Source organism: Ammodytes marinus, assembly GCF_949987685.1.
Source record: "Ammodytes marinus genome assembly, chromosome: 5".
Taxonomy (NCBI): Eukaryota; Metazoa; Chordata; class Actinopteri; order Uranoscopiformes; family Ammodytidae; genus Ammodytes; species Ammodytes marinus.
The window spans coordinates 15,631,316-15,649,277 of record NC_137234.1 but is presented as its reverse complement, the minus strand read 5'-3'; the positions used below and the strand labels follow the sequence as shown (position 1 = coordinate 15,649,277).

Genomic DNA, 17,962 nt, shown 5'->3' with positions numbered 1-17,962 from the left:
TTAAATTGTCCTGATGCGGTCTTCTTGTTATCCACATGAAGAAAAGCCTTTACTAGAATAAATTGATCATAAGAGAGAAAAAAGAGAGCATGGGTTTTTGTTACAATAGTTTTTTTTAAATAGCAAGGGGTTAAAAACAACAGTATCTGACAAAATAAATGAAACCTGAGTATCTCTCTTTCAAATTGAATAAATACATTTTCTTTTGCTACAAGTATAAATTATATACAGGCAAAATAACAAAAATCGAACCTTCTGCCCAACATTTAGGACTATACAAAAGAATACAGCAGAATAAACTTAGTGCAGTGACCTTGTGCAACAGGTGACTGAATCTCCCAGCTATCATTGGCAGGAGGAGCACTCAACACACCAGCAGTATTAGGGCAAAGTATATGGATATGTGCCACAGCATTAAATAATTCTCCACCGTCTCATCCTACTGTACATGGAAGCCCCCTGTCTGTACAATTATTCTATGACAGTAAAATGGAACAGTCAGCCCATCGTTCTTATGTCCATTCTATGAGACTACCACAAAGGGTGCCAAAGATGGCAACTTATAGGGCTTTAAAGCTATAGTGTGTTACTTATGTCGCCCCCATGAGGAATTCTGAGGAATTACAACAACACTGTCAGTGCATCTACATGAGTTAAGCCTTCGGTGATCACACATGGGTTTTATTCCTTCTGTTGTACGTTCCAGGTTTTTTCTAAGCAGTAGAATCAACAACTGAAACATTTGGTGGGCGCCAAGAGTTTTGTGGAGCTGATAGGCAACTCATTTGCCAATGGCTTGAATGTAATCGACATGTATAGGAAAAAAGTTACACACTATAGCATTAATGATGTATTAACAACAGAAAAACGTACAGTTATTTGAAATGACAAGGCCTTTACAAAAAAACATTGCAGGAGGAAATGCAGTAGTCATACAGTTGTGTACACAACACGTGGCCCTCAGGTATACTCATTGTTTGCCGAGGTAAGAGCCCGGAACCAAACCAGTAACTCCATTTCTTTGCACCGTCCACCAGCCGTCCTCACCTTGATCTATGACAACCACAACGTCCCCAGCAGACACAGACAGCTCATCTTCCCCCTAAACAAGGGAATAAACCATCAATAAACAGATAACCCCTTCAAATAAATAAGAAGTAGAACAAACAAAAGGTCTCGTGCAGATGTTAGAAGCAGACCTGTGCCATATAGTCGTACACTGCCTTGTACTCCTCACTGCTCTGCTTGGACTCCCCAAATCCAGGAATGGAAGCATATACTCCCTCTGATGTCTCTGCTGAGGAGTTGGACAGGATTGCAGACACAATCAGCACTTGTTCAGTCACTGTGTAAAGCCATTGGGACTTTACCCACTTTCTTGGATATTGTTACAATATTGTTTTTTCCATGTAAGTATGTTATCCTGCAATTCTTTATTATAGAGAAAGAACAACATATGAAAGAATAATAACTACAGTATTTAACTTTTCTAGTTACTGCGCAGCGTTTGTTGCAAAGATGAAGTAGCTTTCCCAATTGTATCTAGTCATCATTTTGGGTCACTTTTCAGTGTCCCTTGAATGACGTTGGTTCAAATACCTATAGGTGGTGCCACCGGTTCATTGATGCTGAGTTTGGAGCCACTTGAACAGTTTCCCTGCAGTAGATTTGAAAACCTACACATTGGGGAAAGCACTCAGTGAGTAACACACACAACAAATTACATTAATAATCATCTTCATCGTGATTGATTTGGTAAGAGGGCTTTCCATGGTGTACTCATGACCTTTTCATGACTCCTCCCACAAATCCGGCACTGCCATTCCTTCCAGCTGCAGCATTCCTCTCGTAGTAACTTTGGTAGTCAATCGGAGCTGTGTGAGAATAAATTCAAAATTCAGTAAATCCGAACTCAAATGCTTCAGTGGTTCGCAGTCGACCATTCTGTTGCGTGCTTAAGCAGAGGCTAAAGAGATAATATAAAAATTTCCCTCTTGGAACATATTCAAACAGGAAAGGCTTTGGGCGCCTGCCTATACCTGGGGGGGTTGAGCCGGTGCTTCTCATCTCCACAAAGCAGTTGTTGTCCGTGATGATGTCACACTTTTCCAGTGTTCTCCTCACTTCCTCGTAACACTGAAAGAGCATTTTGTTCAGAAGGATTTTTTCAAATATACAAAGCACGGCATGTTTGAAAGGGCTTATACAGTATGTGAAGCCTGTCGCGCACAGCTGCACACACCTCGTCGTCTTTCACACTCTGCATTGATAAATGGTTACAGTGCACCCACAGAGCATTCCTTAGTATGCTGAGGCGGTCTTCTTCCTGCTGCTGAAACATCTGAAAAAAATGTGATTAGAAAAAACATTAAATATTATAGAAAAACATTGCAGATCTACAACTCTAGACATCAATGTATACTTCTGAAAGTCTTGCGACACAACTGGCAACTTCTTGAACAACAAAAGCATCCAACATTGCCATTACTGTCCATGCTGTAGTTGTCACTGCAACTCCGCACGCAGCCTTTAACTGTTTTTCGTGTCTTGTTTTGTTTCCGGGTTAATAGTGTGTGTGTGAGTGAGTGAGAGTTTGTGTGTGTGTGTGTGTGTGTGTGTGTGTGTGTGTGTGTGTGTGTGTGTGTGTGTGTGTGTGTGCGTGTGCGTGTGCGTGTGCGAGTGCGAGTGCGAGTGTGCCTGTGCCTGTGTGTGTGTGACTATTTTTGGAATATGGATGAGTAAAGCATTTGAGTGTCGGCCTGAGCTTTGTTGATGTTATCACATATAGGAAGACTTTGTAGCCCAGGGACATTTTCATAGATTAGTGACTCGCCTCATAGGAAGTATTGCACATCCTCATTGACTTAACAGGCCTGGGGTTTTGCCACTCTTGCTCCAAGTCTGTACATTTTTAAAATGCATCACCCTCTGGTGTGAATTCCTCACTTGATAAATACAGTAAGAGGAGCAACACAGCCATCCAGCGCTATACTTTACCTCACATGTGCTGATGTGTGTCGATTCCCATTCTTGGCGCGTCTTGTCAAGCTGTTCTATGTTCGTCGTGTACTGTTTCTCTAAAGACAAGTGAAAAATGTATTGTAAATTACAGATTAGAACCTTGAGATATAATGTACATTTTGACATAATTATACATATGGATTTATGGACTGTGTCTGAATGTATTTTTGGATTCCTTAATAAAAAAGGAAGTAAATGTGACCACCAGACTCAACAAAAGTTTCTGGTGAACCACAGCATTGCGATAGATGAGTTGAGTACACAGACATAGGACAGCATTTTAGTTTGCCTCTTACCAGCCTCTTCTGCAGCTTCTCTGCACTGTTTGGATTTGTTGTTCATCTGAATTAGAAAACAAGAATACAAAGTGAAACATTGCTTTATATACTGTATATTTTCCTGCAGTTTCCCCCCAAAATTAAAGACGGGTCATTACGTATTTTGTAATGTAATCATAGTAAATAGTCATTCAAGGGAAATGGTCTAATCAACAAATGACTAAATCAAATATTAAGTCAAGGGCAAAGAGTAAGAAGTCTTTGTTAGAGTTTACCTACATCCGATATACATACATGTAACAAGGTTCCAAGCTATTTCTTAAATGGCAGTGACATGTATGACAGACAAGCAGTCAAGTAGCACACAGTACAATGTCTATAATAGAATTACTATATTTTACTTATTTATCTTTTGTGACATCAAACTAGTTTGGAAGTAACCACTGGCCAATCAGAGAGATGAGAAAACTTGAAACCTCCAGTGCACATACCTACTGTAGTGCACACTGAGAATGGGCTTTTCAGTACATTTGGAGCACTTTTGAAATGAATGATATTTGCAAATTCATAGATTCTGAAAAGTTCAAGGGAGTAGGAGTAGGTGTAACTTAGAGACTTAAAAAAATTCTGACACACAAGTCCGTTTAAAGGCTCTTACTTTTTTTTAGGAGAAATAAATCAGCCAGTATGTGAACAGAAGAAAAGTAATGAGTGTATCAACAATAAATTAGATGAGCAATCAAAATCTGGAAAAGTCACGTCTGGCTTTTTGCATTACTGATTTGTAATCATCGCACTGGACCTTGGATGAGTCATACCACTGTGCAGACTTACCTTCTCGATCTGTTTGGGCGTGGCTGTGGGAGTGTTGCCCATCTTCTCAGCGGTTTGCTCCGCCTCGTCTGCCTCCTTGCAGCGCTGCTCATAGGATCGTTTGGACTGCGGGAGAGGGCAACAAGAACAGTAAGCATATGAAACTTTAAGAGCCGTTATGGTTCATCAGAACTTTACTTTATGAACCCCTTGACAGGAAAGGTGGGGGAGGGCGAGAGGGAGGGGTTGAGGGGGGCATTCATGTAGTGGAAAAACAAATCAAGTGAGACCTCACTTCCTTCTTTGGGGCAGAGAGATGAGCTTCATGTTTCTAAGCAATGACTGGCATTAGCTTATTATGTTGCAAAACTAGGAAACATCTTTAATACAAAGAACAACCACATTTCTCTTCTTCTTTACGAGAATGAGGCCTCCCTGCACTTACACTGACTATAAGGCATGTTTCTCTCACAGTCAAACAGGATGTAGCTGCACTAAAACTGCACCTGAGATGATGTATCCTGTGTACCACTGCCACAGTGACATGAAGAGTAATATAAATACACTGAAATGTGACTGAAATGAATCGTTCTGTTCAAACAGTCAAACAAAGGCCTCCACAAACATGCGGTTAGGCCTTACGTATCCTCATGATGATAGAAATGGACCTTACTTCTATTGTTTTCTTGTAGAGGGAGACTTTTGACTTCTGGACCTTGTCCATCACGGCTTCAAACTAAAAAGTAAAGGACAACAAGATATTACTGACAAAAGTCATCATCATTGTCAGACAACCGCAGTATTTTTAGATTTCCTCTGCATGAAAATGAGGAATGAAAGAAAAAAAAGAAGCTTGTCGTGGGTATACCTTCTTTCTCTGTTCTTTCTGTCGCTCCCTGAACTGCTCCATTCTCTTCACCTCCTCCTTCAGGAATCCAGAGAGCTCAATGTGCAGGTTTCCTGCATTTTCAATTTCTGGGAAAAACAAACAAAACATGCAACAACTTTAAAAAAACTCTGAACTGACAGAGACATTTAAAAATAGTGCAGGAAATATATTAAAGTGTGTGCTTACGTGTTTTCATTTCATCAAAAGATGCTCTCAAAGTGCTGTGAAAACAGAATGAGCCCCATTTAAAAAAATAATAATCCTCACATACAGTATCGCAAAATAAGTGCATTGCTCAGAAATGTAGACTCGGAAATACTGATGATGAGTACATCAATGCTCAAACACACACACACCTACCAGATTTCAAATAAGCCCCCAGCCTTGCGTGCGATCGAAACCAGTTCCTTGCCATATTTCTCCTCTGCCAAGGCCCTGCACCAACAAAACCACAGTGGTGTTAACCCACATTGTAGTGAGCTCATGTACCATATACAGGAAATGTGTGAGCCCACCTCATTTTCAAAAGCTCCTCCATGTCTTTGCATATCCGCCGACCATCTTGAAGTCTCTGGCAGATAGTCTCATACCCAATATTACTGATGAAGTCCACTCCCTGGAACCATAACACACCAAAGCATAGTATTCTCAGCTTTAACGCCAACCACATGCAATCCTTCATTTTGAGATACAGGTCAAAATTAATCTTCTGATGACTTCTGAAGGGCCAAATAATTTTTTTTCACGTGGGGGGGGGGGGGGGGGGGGGAGGGGGCATTGTGGTGGTTGTCTCAGACTGAAAGGAACATGTTTTGCTGCTGCCTGGGTCGGAATGGAAACAAGCCGAGTCCCTTCTCATGTTAGTGTGTTGATATTTGACAATGAATTTGACTCCGATGATCTTTTCTATTGTTACATTTTACATGAGAATACTGACAGCAGGACGACAAGCGAGAGTAAAAGGGAAACACGCAACTGCCCTCAGACTAGAGTTCAACCTAATATTGTTTCCAGTTCCTGATGGAGATTGTACAAGTGTACTGTGTTGGCATCTGGTTAAGTACACATTTTGAGTTCTGCTCTGTTGCACAGTGCACAAACGTGTTAACAGTTGCTCTGTACATTAATGATAAAAATGTCCACCATAACTTCGCTGTATTGTAAGGGTTGGCCTTCATGCATTATTTAAAAAAAAAGTTATACTGAGAAAGAACTGTTTATTTTGTGACACACCTGGTTTAAGAGAGAAACTGGATTACACAACCCACAGATAAGAGTGCGTACAAAAGAAAAATAATAGTAGCTACATTTTTACAAGGAAAAAAAGCAGGAAGATTTTTTATCTATGGCTTACTTTAGTCAAAGAAAGGCTACAGTTGAATTATTACATGACAAAAGAGAAAGCATAAATACAGCAGATGTAGAAAAGCCCCAGGTGTAATATTGCCCAAAACTTGCAGTGAACATAATGAATGTAACAGTTCATTTGACTTCACAGCCTTAAAAAAAAAATCCTACTCAGCATAAGCTCTGAATACAAACATCATAAAACATGTACAAATACATTAGTAACATCACCCGAACTCACCCAAAAGGCATCTTTAAACTGTAATGTCATCTTGGCAGTGGTGATAAATAGTCCCTGTTAGAGAATCCACACAACTTTTAAGTCTCAACTCCTTTTTTTTCTAGCAGCTTAACAGGCTGTTGCTCGGTGCGAAGAGAAACGGTGCATGACACATTCAGGAAATCAGCCCTCAAACGGCAACACTCACTCACTAACTCATTTGATTTAAATGAGGAAGAGCTGCAACATGTCAGCGGTTACCAAAACTGGACCGACACTCACGTCAGTTCACTTTTTTGCACATGTGAAAGGACACCAATAAACACATGTGACAAAAAACTCAAACTTCAATCCTCCAAAAGTGCTTGATATTATCTTCCCAGTTGTTCTGTAGGAGTTTAGGCATGTAAGGTGTGGAATAAATAAATGGGAAAGGCTTACAATATAATAACATCTCATTTAATAGCTGCCCTGCATCACGTCCAATTTTGTGAAGCCTCCAGACTGTCGAAGACTTCGGTAGTCTGAGCTGCTGATGTATTATGCTTTAGTTGCAATGTGTGATTTCCTGTTACTTTGTCCAACCACTTAATATTGCAAATTGATCGTAGGCAGGTAAGGTCAACAATCGCATCGAAGGAATGACGCAAAGCCAGTGAATAATGTCTTTACACAATAGGAAATGAACTGCGTAACGTCTTTATCCATCCATCCTCATTGAAACCTATGAAAAAAAACCTCCACAAACAGCATCACTACAATTCATCGTGTGATACATGCAGCTGTCTGCCGTAGTCTGTCACTTCACTGTTCATGAATGTTTCTTGATTTTTCAAAATTTCCGCCTCTGAGATCTGCCCGTCACCATCCTGGTCCATTTCTTTGAGGAGGTGAAGAGCCTGTTGATGATGACATGAGAGTAAGAAAAGAGGAGAAGAAATCATTGAATATGATGAGAGAAAGTATACACAGTATGTAATGCTACCAGGTAACAGCTAAAGGAGTATTCAAACAGACTGAAGAATTTAAAACTAATTTGACCCTATTACGCCGAAGCCTGGGTAGGGGCACGGCCTGGACCGGTTGAGTCTCACCTCTTCTCTTGCTGAACCGTAGCTATTAGGCGACACCCAGCGCAGCTGCTCCTCTCGATTCAACTTGCCGTCCTTATCTTGATCGTAGAGGTCTTTAAACCGCACTGTTTCTTCGATCTCCCATTGTAGAGGGGAATCCTCTGAGAACAAAAGAGTGAGTGTGTTAACACTGAATACAGGGGGTGAAAATGTGAAAACAAAACAGATCCTTGAAATGTTTGTAAAAATAACAGTGTCTGCGGTCTTACCATCACCCCGAAGATCTCCAATAAATTCACTTAGACTGATGAATCCATCTTCATCTGTGTCATATTCACCCAACACATCTTCTATGGCAAAATCCTACGAGGGAAATAAAAGGTAAACCAATCACTTTTAGCATAAGCCACAACAACCCTTAGCCTTTAATGGTTGGAGGAATGCATTGTCAGATCAGGATCTACAGGAGTAGCTTACAGCCATGTGATCCACTTCAGACGGGTGGGTAAAGGCCAGAAACTCTGTCACATTCAGCCCAGACGTGCCGTCCACATCAGCAAAGTCAAAACGCCTCCTCTCCTTCAGATGGAGCTGACGGGAATATGAGCCAATGTTAAGTAAAACAGATACATTAGGGCTGTGGTGCAACGTGCTTATTAACTGCAGTGCACAATAAAAAAGTAAACCAACATGTCTGAGGGACTCTTGCTCAGGATCCTCCAGGACGGCGGCATCATCAAAACTAAGGAGCTGGTCATGAGCGACCATATTGTATTCCTCCCATGTGACAACACCATCTTCGTCTATGTCAAACTCAGGGAAGCGCTCCTTCGCGTCATCCAGAGCATATTTCCTGTACACATGCTGGATCCACAGTGTAATCTCCTCTGTTGATTAAAAAAAACAGTAGGCTTGTATGAGTGAGCTAGAATGACCTCCCATCACCTCTCGTTGCTGTTTTGTTTTACCCAAATGTTGTGAAAGAGACATGACATTTACATTTACCTGCATTGAGCTTATTGTCAGCATTTGTATCAATCCTCTTCATAATCTCCAGGATCTTTTCCCTCTGTTCTGCTGGGCTTAGGTTCTTTATCTCCTCTGTGTCCTGAAGGTACACATAAAAGAAAAGGAAGAGCCAAGAGTGAGCACAGGAGGTGAATAAATGAATGGGAGAAATTGGGCTGAAGTGTGTTGAGAAATGGGTAGAAATATTTTTTGCAACCTCATCTCCCAGCAGGACGTTCATGTCATGCTCAGGGTTGTGCTGCTGGTCAATGTAATGGTCTTCATGAGGGTGTTTGTGGGAAGAGCTTTGTCCAAATCCAAAGTGAAATGCCAGCAACAGCAGCAATGCAGAAGACGCCATCTGTTGGGGGGAGAGTAGGACTTGAAAACACTACAGAGTTCTATTATTAGCTCACATTGTTTTTTTTTTTTTTTTTTTCAGGTTACAATTTCAAATAACCAGGGCAAAGGCAAAGCACAGCTGCCAAAATGCAACTGTGCGATCTTGTGGTCAGCTGGAGTAGGTTCAAACAAATTTTTTTTACATGAGAGCCTCGTTCTGTTATGATGATGAAAGACAGTCACTACATACAACGTCTTGTGAGATCATGAGTGACACGAAAACAAAAAGCAAGGTAGAAATGCTCCTGGTTGTTTAATATGTTTAGCCTAACTCATCTCCTAATCCTGAATGTTTTTGAGTGACAATGAGTCAGACAGAAAAATAGGCAGAACAAATGGAGGACGAAATAAACAGTCAAAGGTAAAGCCAAAAAATAACAACACAAAAACAAGCTAAAAGTGAAGCTAGCCTACTGCAAAAATGTCAAATAATGTAAATGCGAGATATTGTTGTTACCGTGGAAAGTTCCCCCTGTACCAGGGTTGACGTCACTGTCATTCGCTGTAGGGCAGATGTACTTCCGTTCACCATTTTCAAAATAATTGTTTTATCATTCTGGTGTATTTTAGGATTTTTACCCACTTAAAATCTAACTACAGGATTATTGAGGATGTCATGCATACATACAAAAAATGTATGCAAAGACAAATCAACCATATGTATACAATGAGGTTTCCCTGTGTACTATGTATCAAAGGTTAAAGCTTACACAAGCTTAAAAAATAAGTGTATGACAATCACAGGGCATATGAGTGATGGTGATGCCATTATGTACATTCTATGTTGATGATGAAGCTAGTAAGTAAGTAGGCCTAAGGAAACTAGTGCCAGGACATCTATGTTTCATATAGTAAAAGCCTATATATTTTAGGGCTAAACCATTTAGTGATTTATAAGCAATCAGATCATAATCAGCTAAACATAAATGAAGCAAACATGACCTATGCATAGTCATGAAGGTGAAAAAATAGACACACATTGCCTGCCCTATAAAGATAAAAGACATTTGGTTAAAAATAGTGCAAGGTCTTTTAAAAAAATAGGCCATTGTGAGATTAGCTGAACATCAGCATAGTACAATAAATTATCTGAAAGTTTTTTTCAGCAAACAATTAAAGAAAAACGTATTAGGGACCACTAAGACCATATAATATGGTGTATAATAGAACCGAAAAGTGTATAATATGGGAGCTTTAATAATAATAGATTTATTTTTAATTAAAAATAATAGCTTTGTTTTATATAGCCTAGCGCCTTTCAAGAAACCCAAGGACGCTTAATAAACCAATTTGAATGTGAATTAATGAGCTGTTTGAATAAAAGTGTAATGTATTTTATTCCGAAGACTGTATTTGGTTGTTTCGAGTCACATATTTCCAGGAGAACAAAAGGATGCTCATAAATACTACTATTTTGAAGGTAGATTCGCTGCACTCTTGCGTTTCCGGTTGTCTATTGTTGACTTGACAACCAAACGTCCCGCCCGAGCATGATGGTTGCCATGGTAGACAGTTCGAAGACCCGCCTGTGGAAAATAAGCTCCACCTCTTGAACCAAACTACATTGGACATGATTGGTTTAGGCGTGTGTCGTTCCCATGACACTGCGTAATTATTGGATATTCCAAACGTCAGTCAATTGCGTTAAGCTAACTGACTTCCTGCTTTGTTAGGTTGTCCTCACTGTCATGTATTTATCTGACATGTTTTTCCATCAACTCTGACAACAAGATAAAGTCGTCCGTTAAACATTTATCTCTCGCCGACTGAAAGCGTCGAATATAACGTACGGGGTCGATGTCCAAAGACAACCGCCACGATGGACGACGGCGTGGAGCTGGGCAGCACCGTCACGGCCCGAGAGCTAGTCAAGGCGTGGACGGGAGAGAGAGGTCTGGGAGCAACAGCTCAGGCTCCTCGCACGGAGGAGGCAAAAACAAGAATGCTTCCATATCTGCTTTGAAGGTAAGTGTTGACTTAAGTTATTTGCTGTTAATAGCTTTAACAGCAGATACGTTAGCCAGCAGCAATAACTTTCCCATGCAGCATTAGCTGCTAGCTTGAGCTAAGTAACTGTATAACTGAGAATGGTTTCACGCAGTCCTAGCAGGAAAACAAAAATGTTGTCACCTTAACTTCTGTATGTGTGATGTTGTTACCTGTGGTGGTCTCATCAGTGGCTGAAATGTATCTCCTCTCCATTAGTTCCGTTGTCAAACACACCCACTACTGCATATATTTATGTACATTTTACCAAAAGATCCTATATGGAGAGATGTGTAAGAAGAGGCTTGTGAGTATATACATTGTCATCACAATTGAGGAAATATTGTGACAACGAAAACGATTTTGAGTAGGGTTATTATCACAAGAGTAATTAGGACAAGTCTGTAATAAGTCTGTCTGCACCATCATCCTTCTGTTTGTCCCAACTTTTTCTTTATCTTCAGCCTTTTTAAGTTTGTAACATTTTGTAAGCAATGACGCCATGCGTGCTGCTGTGTTTTGTCCCTGCAGCAGTCCTATGAATCATCGAATGCCAAGTCTAATCATATCCAGAGCATCACTTGTGTGTGTGTGTGTGTGTGTGTGTGTGTGTGTGTGTGTGTGTGTGTGTGTGTGTGTGTGTGTGTGTGTGTGTGTGTGTGTGTGTGTGTGTGTGTGTGTGTGTGTGTGTGTGTGTGTGTGTGTGTGTGTGTGTGTGTGTGTGTGTGTGTGTGTGTGTGTGTGTGTGTGTGTGCTGATGATACACGGCTAGCCTTGCATTAGGACACACTGTCTATGAGCCTGCAGCTATACTCTCTCATCACTGGCAACACGAGATGGGGGGGCAGAGAGGCAGGCCTGCCTGTGCACATGACTGCGCAGTGCCATGGCAGAGGGAGAGTGAGAGATGAGAAACAGAGAGAGTGAGAGAGTGTGGGAGCTCTGATGCAGAGCAGAGAAGCTGTAAATATAGGAAGCTGCATACAGTGGAGAGCAGGGAAGAGTGGCAGGCCGACGGACAGCAGGCTGACAGGCATTTGTGCGTATGGGCTGCTAACTCAGCAGAGCACAGAGGTATCGGCTAGATTTACAGACAGAATAGTCAAAGTGAGAGGCTTGACAGGCGGCTACTGAATACTTGTCTGTCTCTTACGCCACTGGGAGAGGAGTTGACACAGCTGGGGCAAGTTGCTATAGCAGTGTGGACTACACAGTGGGAGTCTATTTTTGTCTGGGCTGTCAGATGACGATGTCACCTTTCACAAGTGTCAGCGCTGGTGAGGGGTAACAGGTTGCCTGAAGTGGGCTGCAAAAGTATGTCAGGGGCAGATAAGGACGAGGAACCTGCTTACAGACTCTACTTCTATTCTGTACGTATCCTCTAATCTTTTGATTTTCCCTTGTATGTCTATCCTAATGAGTGAACTCTCAGCCAGCCACTGTCTTGCTGCTTGCATCTGTTTGTAGAGCTTGCCAAAAGGGAAACCTAACACTTGGTCCTTACTCAGCACCACCTATACAATAAGAGCTCTAGACTCTTTGGTTCATGGGGAAGGATTCCCTGGCCACAGAAAGTGACAGAAGTCATGCATGACCATCTGTTTTGCTTTTCTACAGTGAGTAAAGCACAGGAGAGGAGACATTTTATTTGCAGCTGAGTAAATGGATCAAGAGACTGTTGCTGTAAGCCTTTTTTAAATTATTTGCTTGAGGCTGCTGCATATCCAACAGTTGACAGAAGGTAAGGTATTCTCACAACATCCGTCAGTCATCCAATGGCTGCCAAGCCCAGGGAACACAGAGTAAATATTTACAGTTTGTAGATGGGTGATAGTGCATGGATGCTGACGCACCCTATAACTAGTTCTCTTTCGTATTTCCCACGCTGTTTGTTCTTTTATCTAGCTGTATTCTTTTTCTACTTGGCCAAGTGAAGCCCAGGCCACTCGCCATGTAAAGAATGTTGCTCACCAAAAGTAGGTCAGCTGGGTATCTCCCTCAGGGACATTAAATAGTATCCGACCAATACACGCATGCTGTTTCTGCATGTGTGGCACCTAATGAGTCATGTTCACATTACTCTATTAGCCTTGAAGAATCGTCTGAAAGGATGCTTGCATGTTTATCTTTACATAAACCTTGACCTAATTATCACCTGTTCTTGGATGAGGCCTAGACTGTTTGTTTATCCCTCGTCTTTTCAATTGTGTGAAAGTGTGGCAGAGGAATCCTTTTGCTGTAGATTTCTTGTCTTAATAGTGGTGTTTGTGGGAGGAAAAGAGAGAACGGGTTGTTCCATGACTCATTTGCTATTAAGAGGAGAGCTGGCTCTCGGTTTTTGTGTTGGTTTAAGGTGAAGTCTGAACCCACATCTTGCAGTTGTCAGATTATTCAGATTAAAATACTTTATACATAAGCAGAACAGGCTATTGTGCTGGGAGAGGAGAGGGAACACAGCGAGTAGAAGATCAGGAGTGATAAGCCTCTAGGTATTAGCTTCTGTTTTATTTTGTAACCGGATAGTCAGTAGTCCGAATAATTGATGATGTAAGTTTAGGTAAATCGTGTCAACTAGAGTATTGGCTACACCGTATATTCCTGTCTTTGCATCACACAATTTGATTTTAGATTATATTGCTTAAAGCGTGTTAAGCAGGTATAGTTTATGTTTGTTTGTTTGTTTGTTTATTTATTTATTTATTTATTTATTTATTTATTTATTTATTTATTTATGCATAAGCCGTTTAACCGTCATGCAAGTTGCTACAGACTATTCCTCTGTGAGCCTGTGGATACAGAGAAGTGCTGATGCCATGTTTCATCACAGGGCATCTGGATGTCCCATAGCTAACACATGTGTCGAAGACTTCTTGCAGCATTTTGTTTTGGTTCCCATTGTCTGCTTCACCCGGGGTTACAGTGGAGTGCAGTGATGCATGCTGGGCACAAAGCGGTTTAGTGCTTCTGCCTCCAGCTGTTTCTTGTCACAGTCTGTGCAAGTGAAACTCCTACATAAACTTAACACTTGCATTATTGTGGCATTCAACCCTGGCTCACAACCACACAACAGGGATGGGACAAATCATTTAAAAAAGCACATTGCAATATGGTTGTGGTACTGAGTACTGCGATATGTCTTTGACTGCAAGGATAAGGAATTTATGATAATACATTTTGAGCAATTTATATTTTCGATCTATTCGGACATTTCTGTATAGGTACCTTTTTAACACATTAAATAAAAAAGGAATTCAATTGTTTTTCTTGTTTAAACAAAAGCATTTAGCCATTGGTATGGCTATGATAATAACAACACTGTTCTGTTGTACACAATACTTCAAGGATTGTAGGAAATCAGTGTGAAAGGTTTATTAAAATGTAGGTAACCATAGCAACAATGCTCATGCTTCAGGCTGGGTTAACAGTTAGCTCACCACCAGTTAAACTATTTGGTCTAAGGCAATAATCCATATTTTTGTTGTCAACAAATCATGTGAGCAAAGCAAAAGCTTCAGCCCCAAGCCCATTTAATGAAGGTGTAAATCTTTTCAAGACGGGTCTTACATTTGAGGTTTTTCATTTCTAAGTAATTAAAAGCCAAATAAAACCCTATTAACGCTGAGCACTGTACTTTTTTATCAAATGTTACTTTAACAAGAGTTACTGTATTTGTTGGGGACAATTTGTTTATGGTTTATTTGTTGTGCAAGTGGATATCTAGATCTATAATTCACTGCAAAAAGGGAGTGATGTAGGATTGCACACAGGCAATACATGTTCATCTTTTAATGGGAGTAAGAAAAATGGAGAGCAAACCGGACGTATCCTTTTAAACTGACTAAAAACCCTCCTCTCTTTCTTAATGTGTGGCCTTAATATGATTCTTATTACAATCCATCGTGTCACAACATGCAATGTACTGGAGCTGTGGGTGATGTCTTGTCACCCTGTATTAGTGTTGCAATATACCAATATCATGTTTCATCATACATATAGTAATAATCCAAAATCATATCCTGATATGATACCAGCCTTTTCTTGGGCAGAATTTAGATTTCATGTTGAAAGACACTTTAGTAATCCCACATCCATTTGTCAATCCTCGGCTATAAAGTATTATAATATAATAATGTATCTCTTTGTCTGTCTTTCTCCTGCAGGCTTCTTTTCAGCGCTCCAACAGCCATGACAAGGTGAGGAAGATAGTCGCTGAAGAGGGTCGTGCTGCTCGAAACCTCATCGCCTGGAGTGTACCTCTAGAGAACAAAGAGGAGGAAGGTTGGTAGCTGCATGCAAAAACACAACTTTCTGTGCCGACAGTAATGCTTTTATTCTGCTCTGTGGCAGGTTTCAGATACCATACTGACATCACAAAAGTAACTGGAATGGAACGGAACATGACATTTTGAATTGTGTGTGGTGGAGTGGTTGATGTTACTGGAAGATGATTTGTCAATTATCGGGAGCTTCACAGTGACCAATGGCAATGTCACACAGTCTGTGATCATACCCATTCATTCATTGTAATAAAGTCTAAGCCGGACCACACTAATCATTTTCCATCTCATGGCTAGACTGACTATGTTTGAGTGCTGAAAATCTCTTATGCAGGCTAAAGCTTACACTCATGCCCACTGTTAGAATATTATGTAACAGGCTTTGAATTGTTTACACAGTGCTTTCAATGCAATATTTGAAGTCCTGAAATGGATAAAAAAAAACTCCAGTCAGGTGGAACATTTCAACTAGTCTGTTCATCAATATATTTACTTTGTATGGTGAAGCTACTTGATGTTAATTAGGCTTCAACCTACCAAGAAGCCCTCACCACAAACTTTTACAACGTCTCACTTTCGACCAGCTCTCCCTTTTCTTTGTGTGTCTTTCCCCTTGTTTTATTCAAGGGATATTTGCTGCTCTTCTAACAGTCATATTCAAGTCTAAGGTCTCGAATGGATTGTTGTGTTTAAATTAGAGGTGGGCATAGATTAATTTTTTTAATCTAGATTAATCTAGATTAATTTTGGAATTAATCTAGATTAATCTAGATTAAAATGGCTCATTTGAATTCAATCATAATATGTGTGTGCTCCTAAATAATGACTCAAAGTAAGTCTTTGAGAACGTGTTTCTCAAGCCAGGTGGCGCATCAGACCAGGGGGTCATCTCCTGTTTCCAACATGCATCACAAACTGCTTGAGGAAGCTGTTCTACTATGATAATTGGTGATGAAAATAAATAATGTTCAACAAGATGTTACATAGTAACGCGTTACCGGCATCGGACCTCTTTTTTCAGTAACGAGTAATCTAACGCGTTACTATCTCCAAACCAGTAATCAGATTAAAGTTACTCATCAAAGTCACTGTGCGTTACTTTTTCTGTCATTTTCCTTAGTGAAACATTTTACATAACTGCACAAGTGACTGCGATTGCGATTTTATGTAAATAAATGTGCGCGCATGTGTCTCTAAACTCTCCAACTGCTCCAACCGCTCCTCTCGTCTTTTTGGTAGCGCCCCACATCTCTGCCATGCAGCGTGTGTGTGTGCCTGTGTCTGTGTCTGTGTGTGTGTGTGTGCAGCAGCATTACGGCCGAGTCGAACTGTGGCGCAAAACAAAGTTTTCCCCCCGATGAAATATAGCGTCTGCTATGGGGATATTTAGGATTCGGGTACGGTGACGTTGACGTTGAAGAGATAGAAGTGTTTAAAACTTGGAAACTTATAGTCACGTGGCGACCGGTGGCCACACACACCCACCCTGCGTTCCAATACCCGATTGTGTCGTGGGCAAGTGATGGAGAGAGAGAGAGCGGCGGGTGTGTGAGAGAAGCTTCGCCCCTCGTCTCTGACATGCAGCGTGTGTGTGTGTGTGTGTGTGTGTGTGTGTGTGTGTGTGCAGCAGCATTACGGCCGAGTCTAAGCTGAACTGTACAAATGACTGGCTCCCTGAGCCGAACAGGAGGTGGAATAAGAGATTAACGGCGATATTTTTTTTATCGCCGATAAGAGTCTGGCGTTAACGCAGCACGTTAACGCCGATAACGGCCCACCACTAGTTTAAATGCATCTTCCTCAACTGAATAGTAAATAATTGATCTTGGACGCACACACACCTAACTAGGCTTATTGTTTTGTTCACCACTCTGTAATTGTCACAGACACATTACACTGACCGTTTTTAGTTAAAGGAATACTTCACCCATACGGAACTGGTGTTCTATCATTATACAATCTCTATTATAATATAATTAATTAGGTTTTTCTTCCCTCACTCTTTCCTCAGTCTTCCCATGGCCCAGCTGTCCTGTTAATCCTAACCCTACATTTTTACTAGTGTGATGATGTCACACTAGTAAACTCTAGGCCGGGTTAGACAGTGAGACCACAAAGCACTCTTTCTGCCTTTTCTCAGGCTAGGAGGAACCGATTTCAAAAATGTTTGCACATTTATACTACATAGAATATCAGAGTTCAATACACCTTCATATTCCCACCGGTGAAGTAGGTCTTTATGTTACTTTATCAGTGAATGGTTACATTGAAATTTGTCTTTTCGCATATCCACTCTCAAGTTGAGAGGGGGTCAGCCATAGTACAGCGCCCCTGTAGCAGTTTTGGGGTTAAGTGTCTTGCTCAGGGACACAATGGTAGAGATGTTGGGCACCGTAGACGTAATACCAGCCACTACTAGTTTTACAACTAACCCCCTCCTGTCCGGTGCCGGGGATCGAACCAGCGATCTAATGGTTACTGGTCAGCCACCTTTCCTCTAGGCCATCCTACCACCCGTTTTTAGTATTTGTCCTTGACCATGTACGCAAGTTATTTGTTGCCTTTTATTAGTGTTTATTTTTCTTCTCTTCTCTAAATAGCAAAGTCCAAGAGGATCAACGCTGGGCATCAGAGGAATAAGAAACAGG

General features: G+C 40.9%; 3 protein-coding genes across 5 annotated transcripts in view; 1 reads left to right on the top strand and 2 right to left on the bottom strand.

Annotated features, from left to right (window-relative positions):
* Window positions 1-26: 26 nt before the first annotated feature.
* pstpip1a (proline-serine-threonine phosphatase interacting protein 1a) lies at window positions 27-6,714 on the bottom strand. 2 transcript variants are annotated; one of them, XM_080027295.1, is made up of 15 exons: window positions 6,590-6,714; window positions 5,517-5,617; window positions 5,362-5,436; window positions 5,188-5,222; window positions 4,981-5,087; window positions 4,786-4,848; window positions 4,134-4,238; window positions 3,318-3,363; window positions 2,998-3,077; window positions 2,243-2,341; window positions 2,040-2,136; window positions 1,787-1,874; window positions 1,600-1,676; window positions 1,200-1,297; window positions 27-1,102 (listed from the first exon to the last, which is right to left on the bottom strand). In XM_080027295.1, exons 1-15 carry the CDS (start codon window positions 6,617-6,619, stop codon window positions 971-973), a joined length of 1,233 nt encoding a protein of 410 aa, XP_079883421.1. In that variant the 5' UTR covers window positions 6,620-6,714; the 3' UTR covers window positions 27-970. The 2 variants fall into 2 exon arrangements, 1 of the variants encoding a protein (XP_079883421.1); XR_013844871.1 differs by lacking the exon at window positions 27-1,102 and having other exon boundaries at window positions 1,281-1,297; window positions 1,486-1,676.
* rcn2 (reticulocalbin 2) lies at window positions 6,205-9,548 on the bottom strand. Its single transcript, XM_080027296.1, has 8 exons — window positions 9,509-9,548; window positions 8,867-9,010; window positions 8,647-8,749; window positions 8,332-8,528; window positions 8,119-8,232; window positions 7,911-8,004; window positions 7,663-7,802; window positions 6,205-7,467 (listed from the first exon to the last, which is right to left on the bottom strand). Exons 2-8 carry the CDS (start codon window positions 9,008-9,010, stop codon window positions 7,324-7,326), a joined length of 936 nt encoding a protein of 311 aa, XP_079883422.1. The 5' UTR covers window positions 9,509-9,548; the 3' UTR covers window positions 6,205-7,323.
* Window positions 9,549-10,746: 1,198 nt separating this feature from the next.
* Window positions 10,747-17,962, top strand: part of scaper (S-phase cyclin A-associated protein in the ER) — a 66,452-nt gene continuing 59,236 nt past the window's right edge. Inside the window, exons 1-3 of one of the 2 annotated variants that reach the window (XM_080027083.1) lie at window positions 10,747-11,016; window positions 15,198-15,315; window positions 17,915-17,961. In XM_080027083.1, coding sequence (XP_079883209.1) covers window positions 10,849-11,016; window positions 15,198-15,315; window positions 17,915-17,961 — 333 coding nt within the window. In that variant the 5' untranslated portion in view covers window positions 10,747-10,848. Of the gene's footprint in view, window positions 11,017-12,294; window positions 12,408-15,197; window positions 15,316-17,914; window position 17,962 lie in introns of those variants that run through there. The other variant, XM_080027084.1, reaches the window with a different exon arrangement.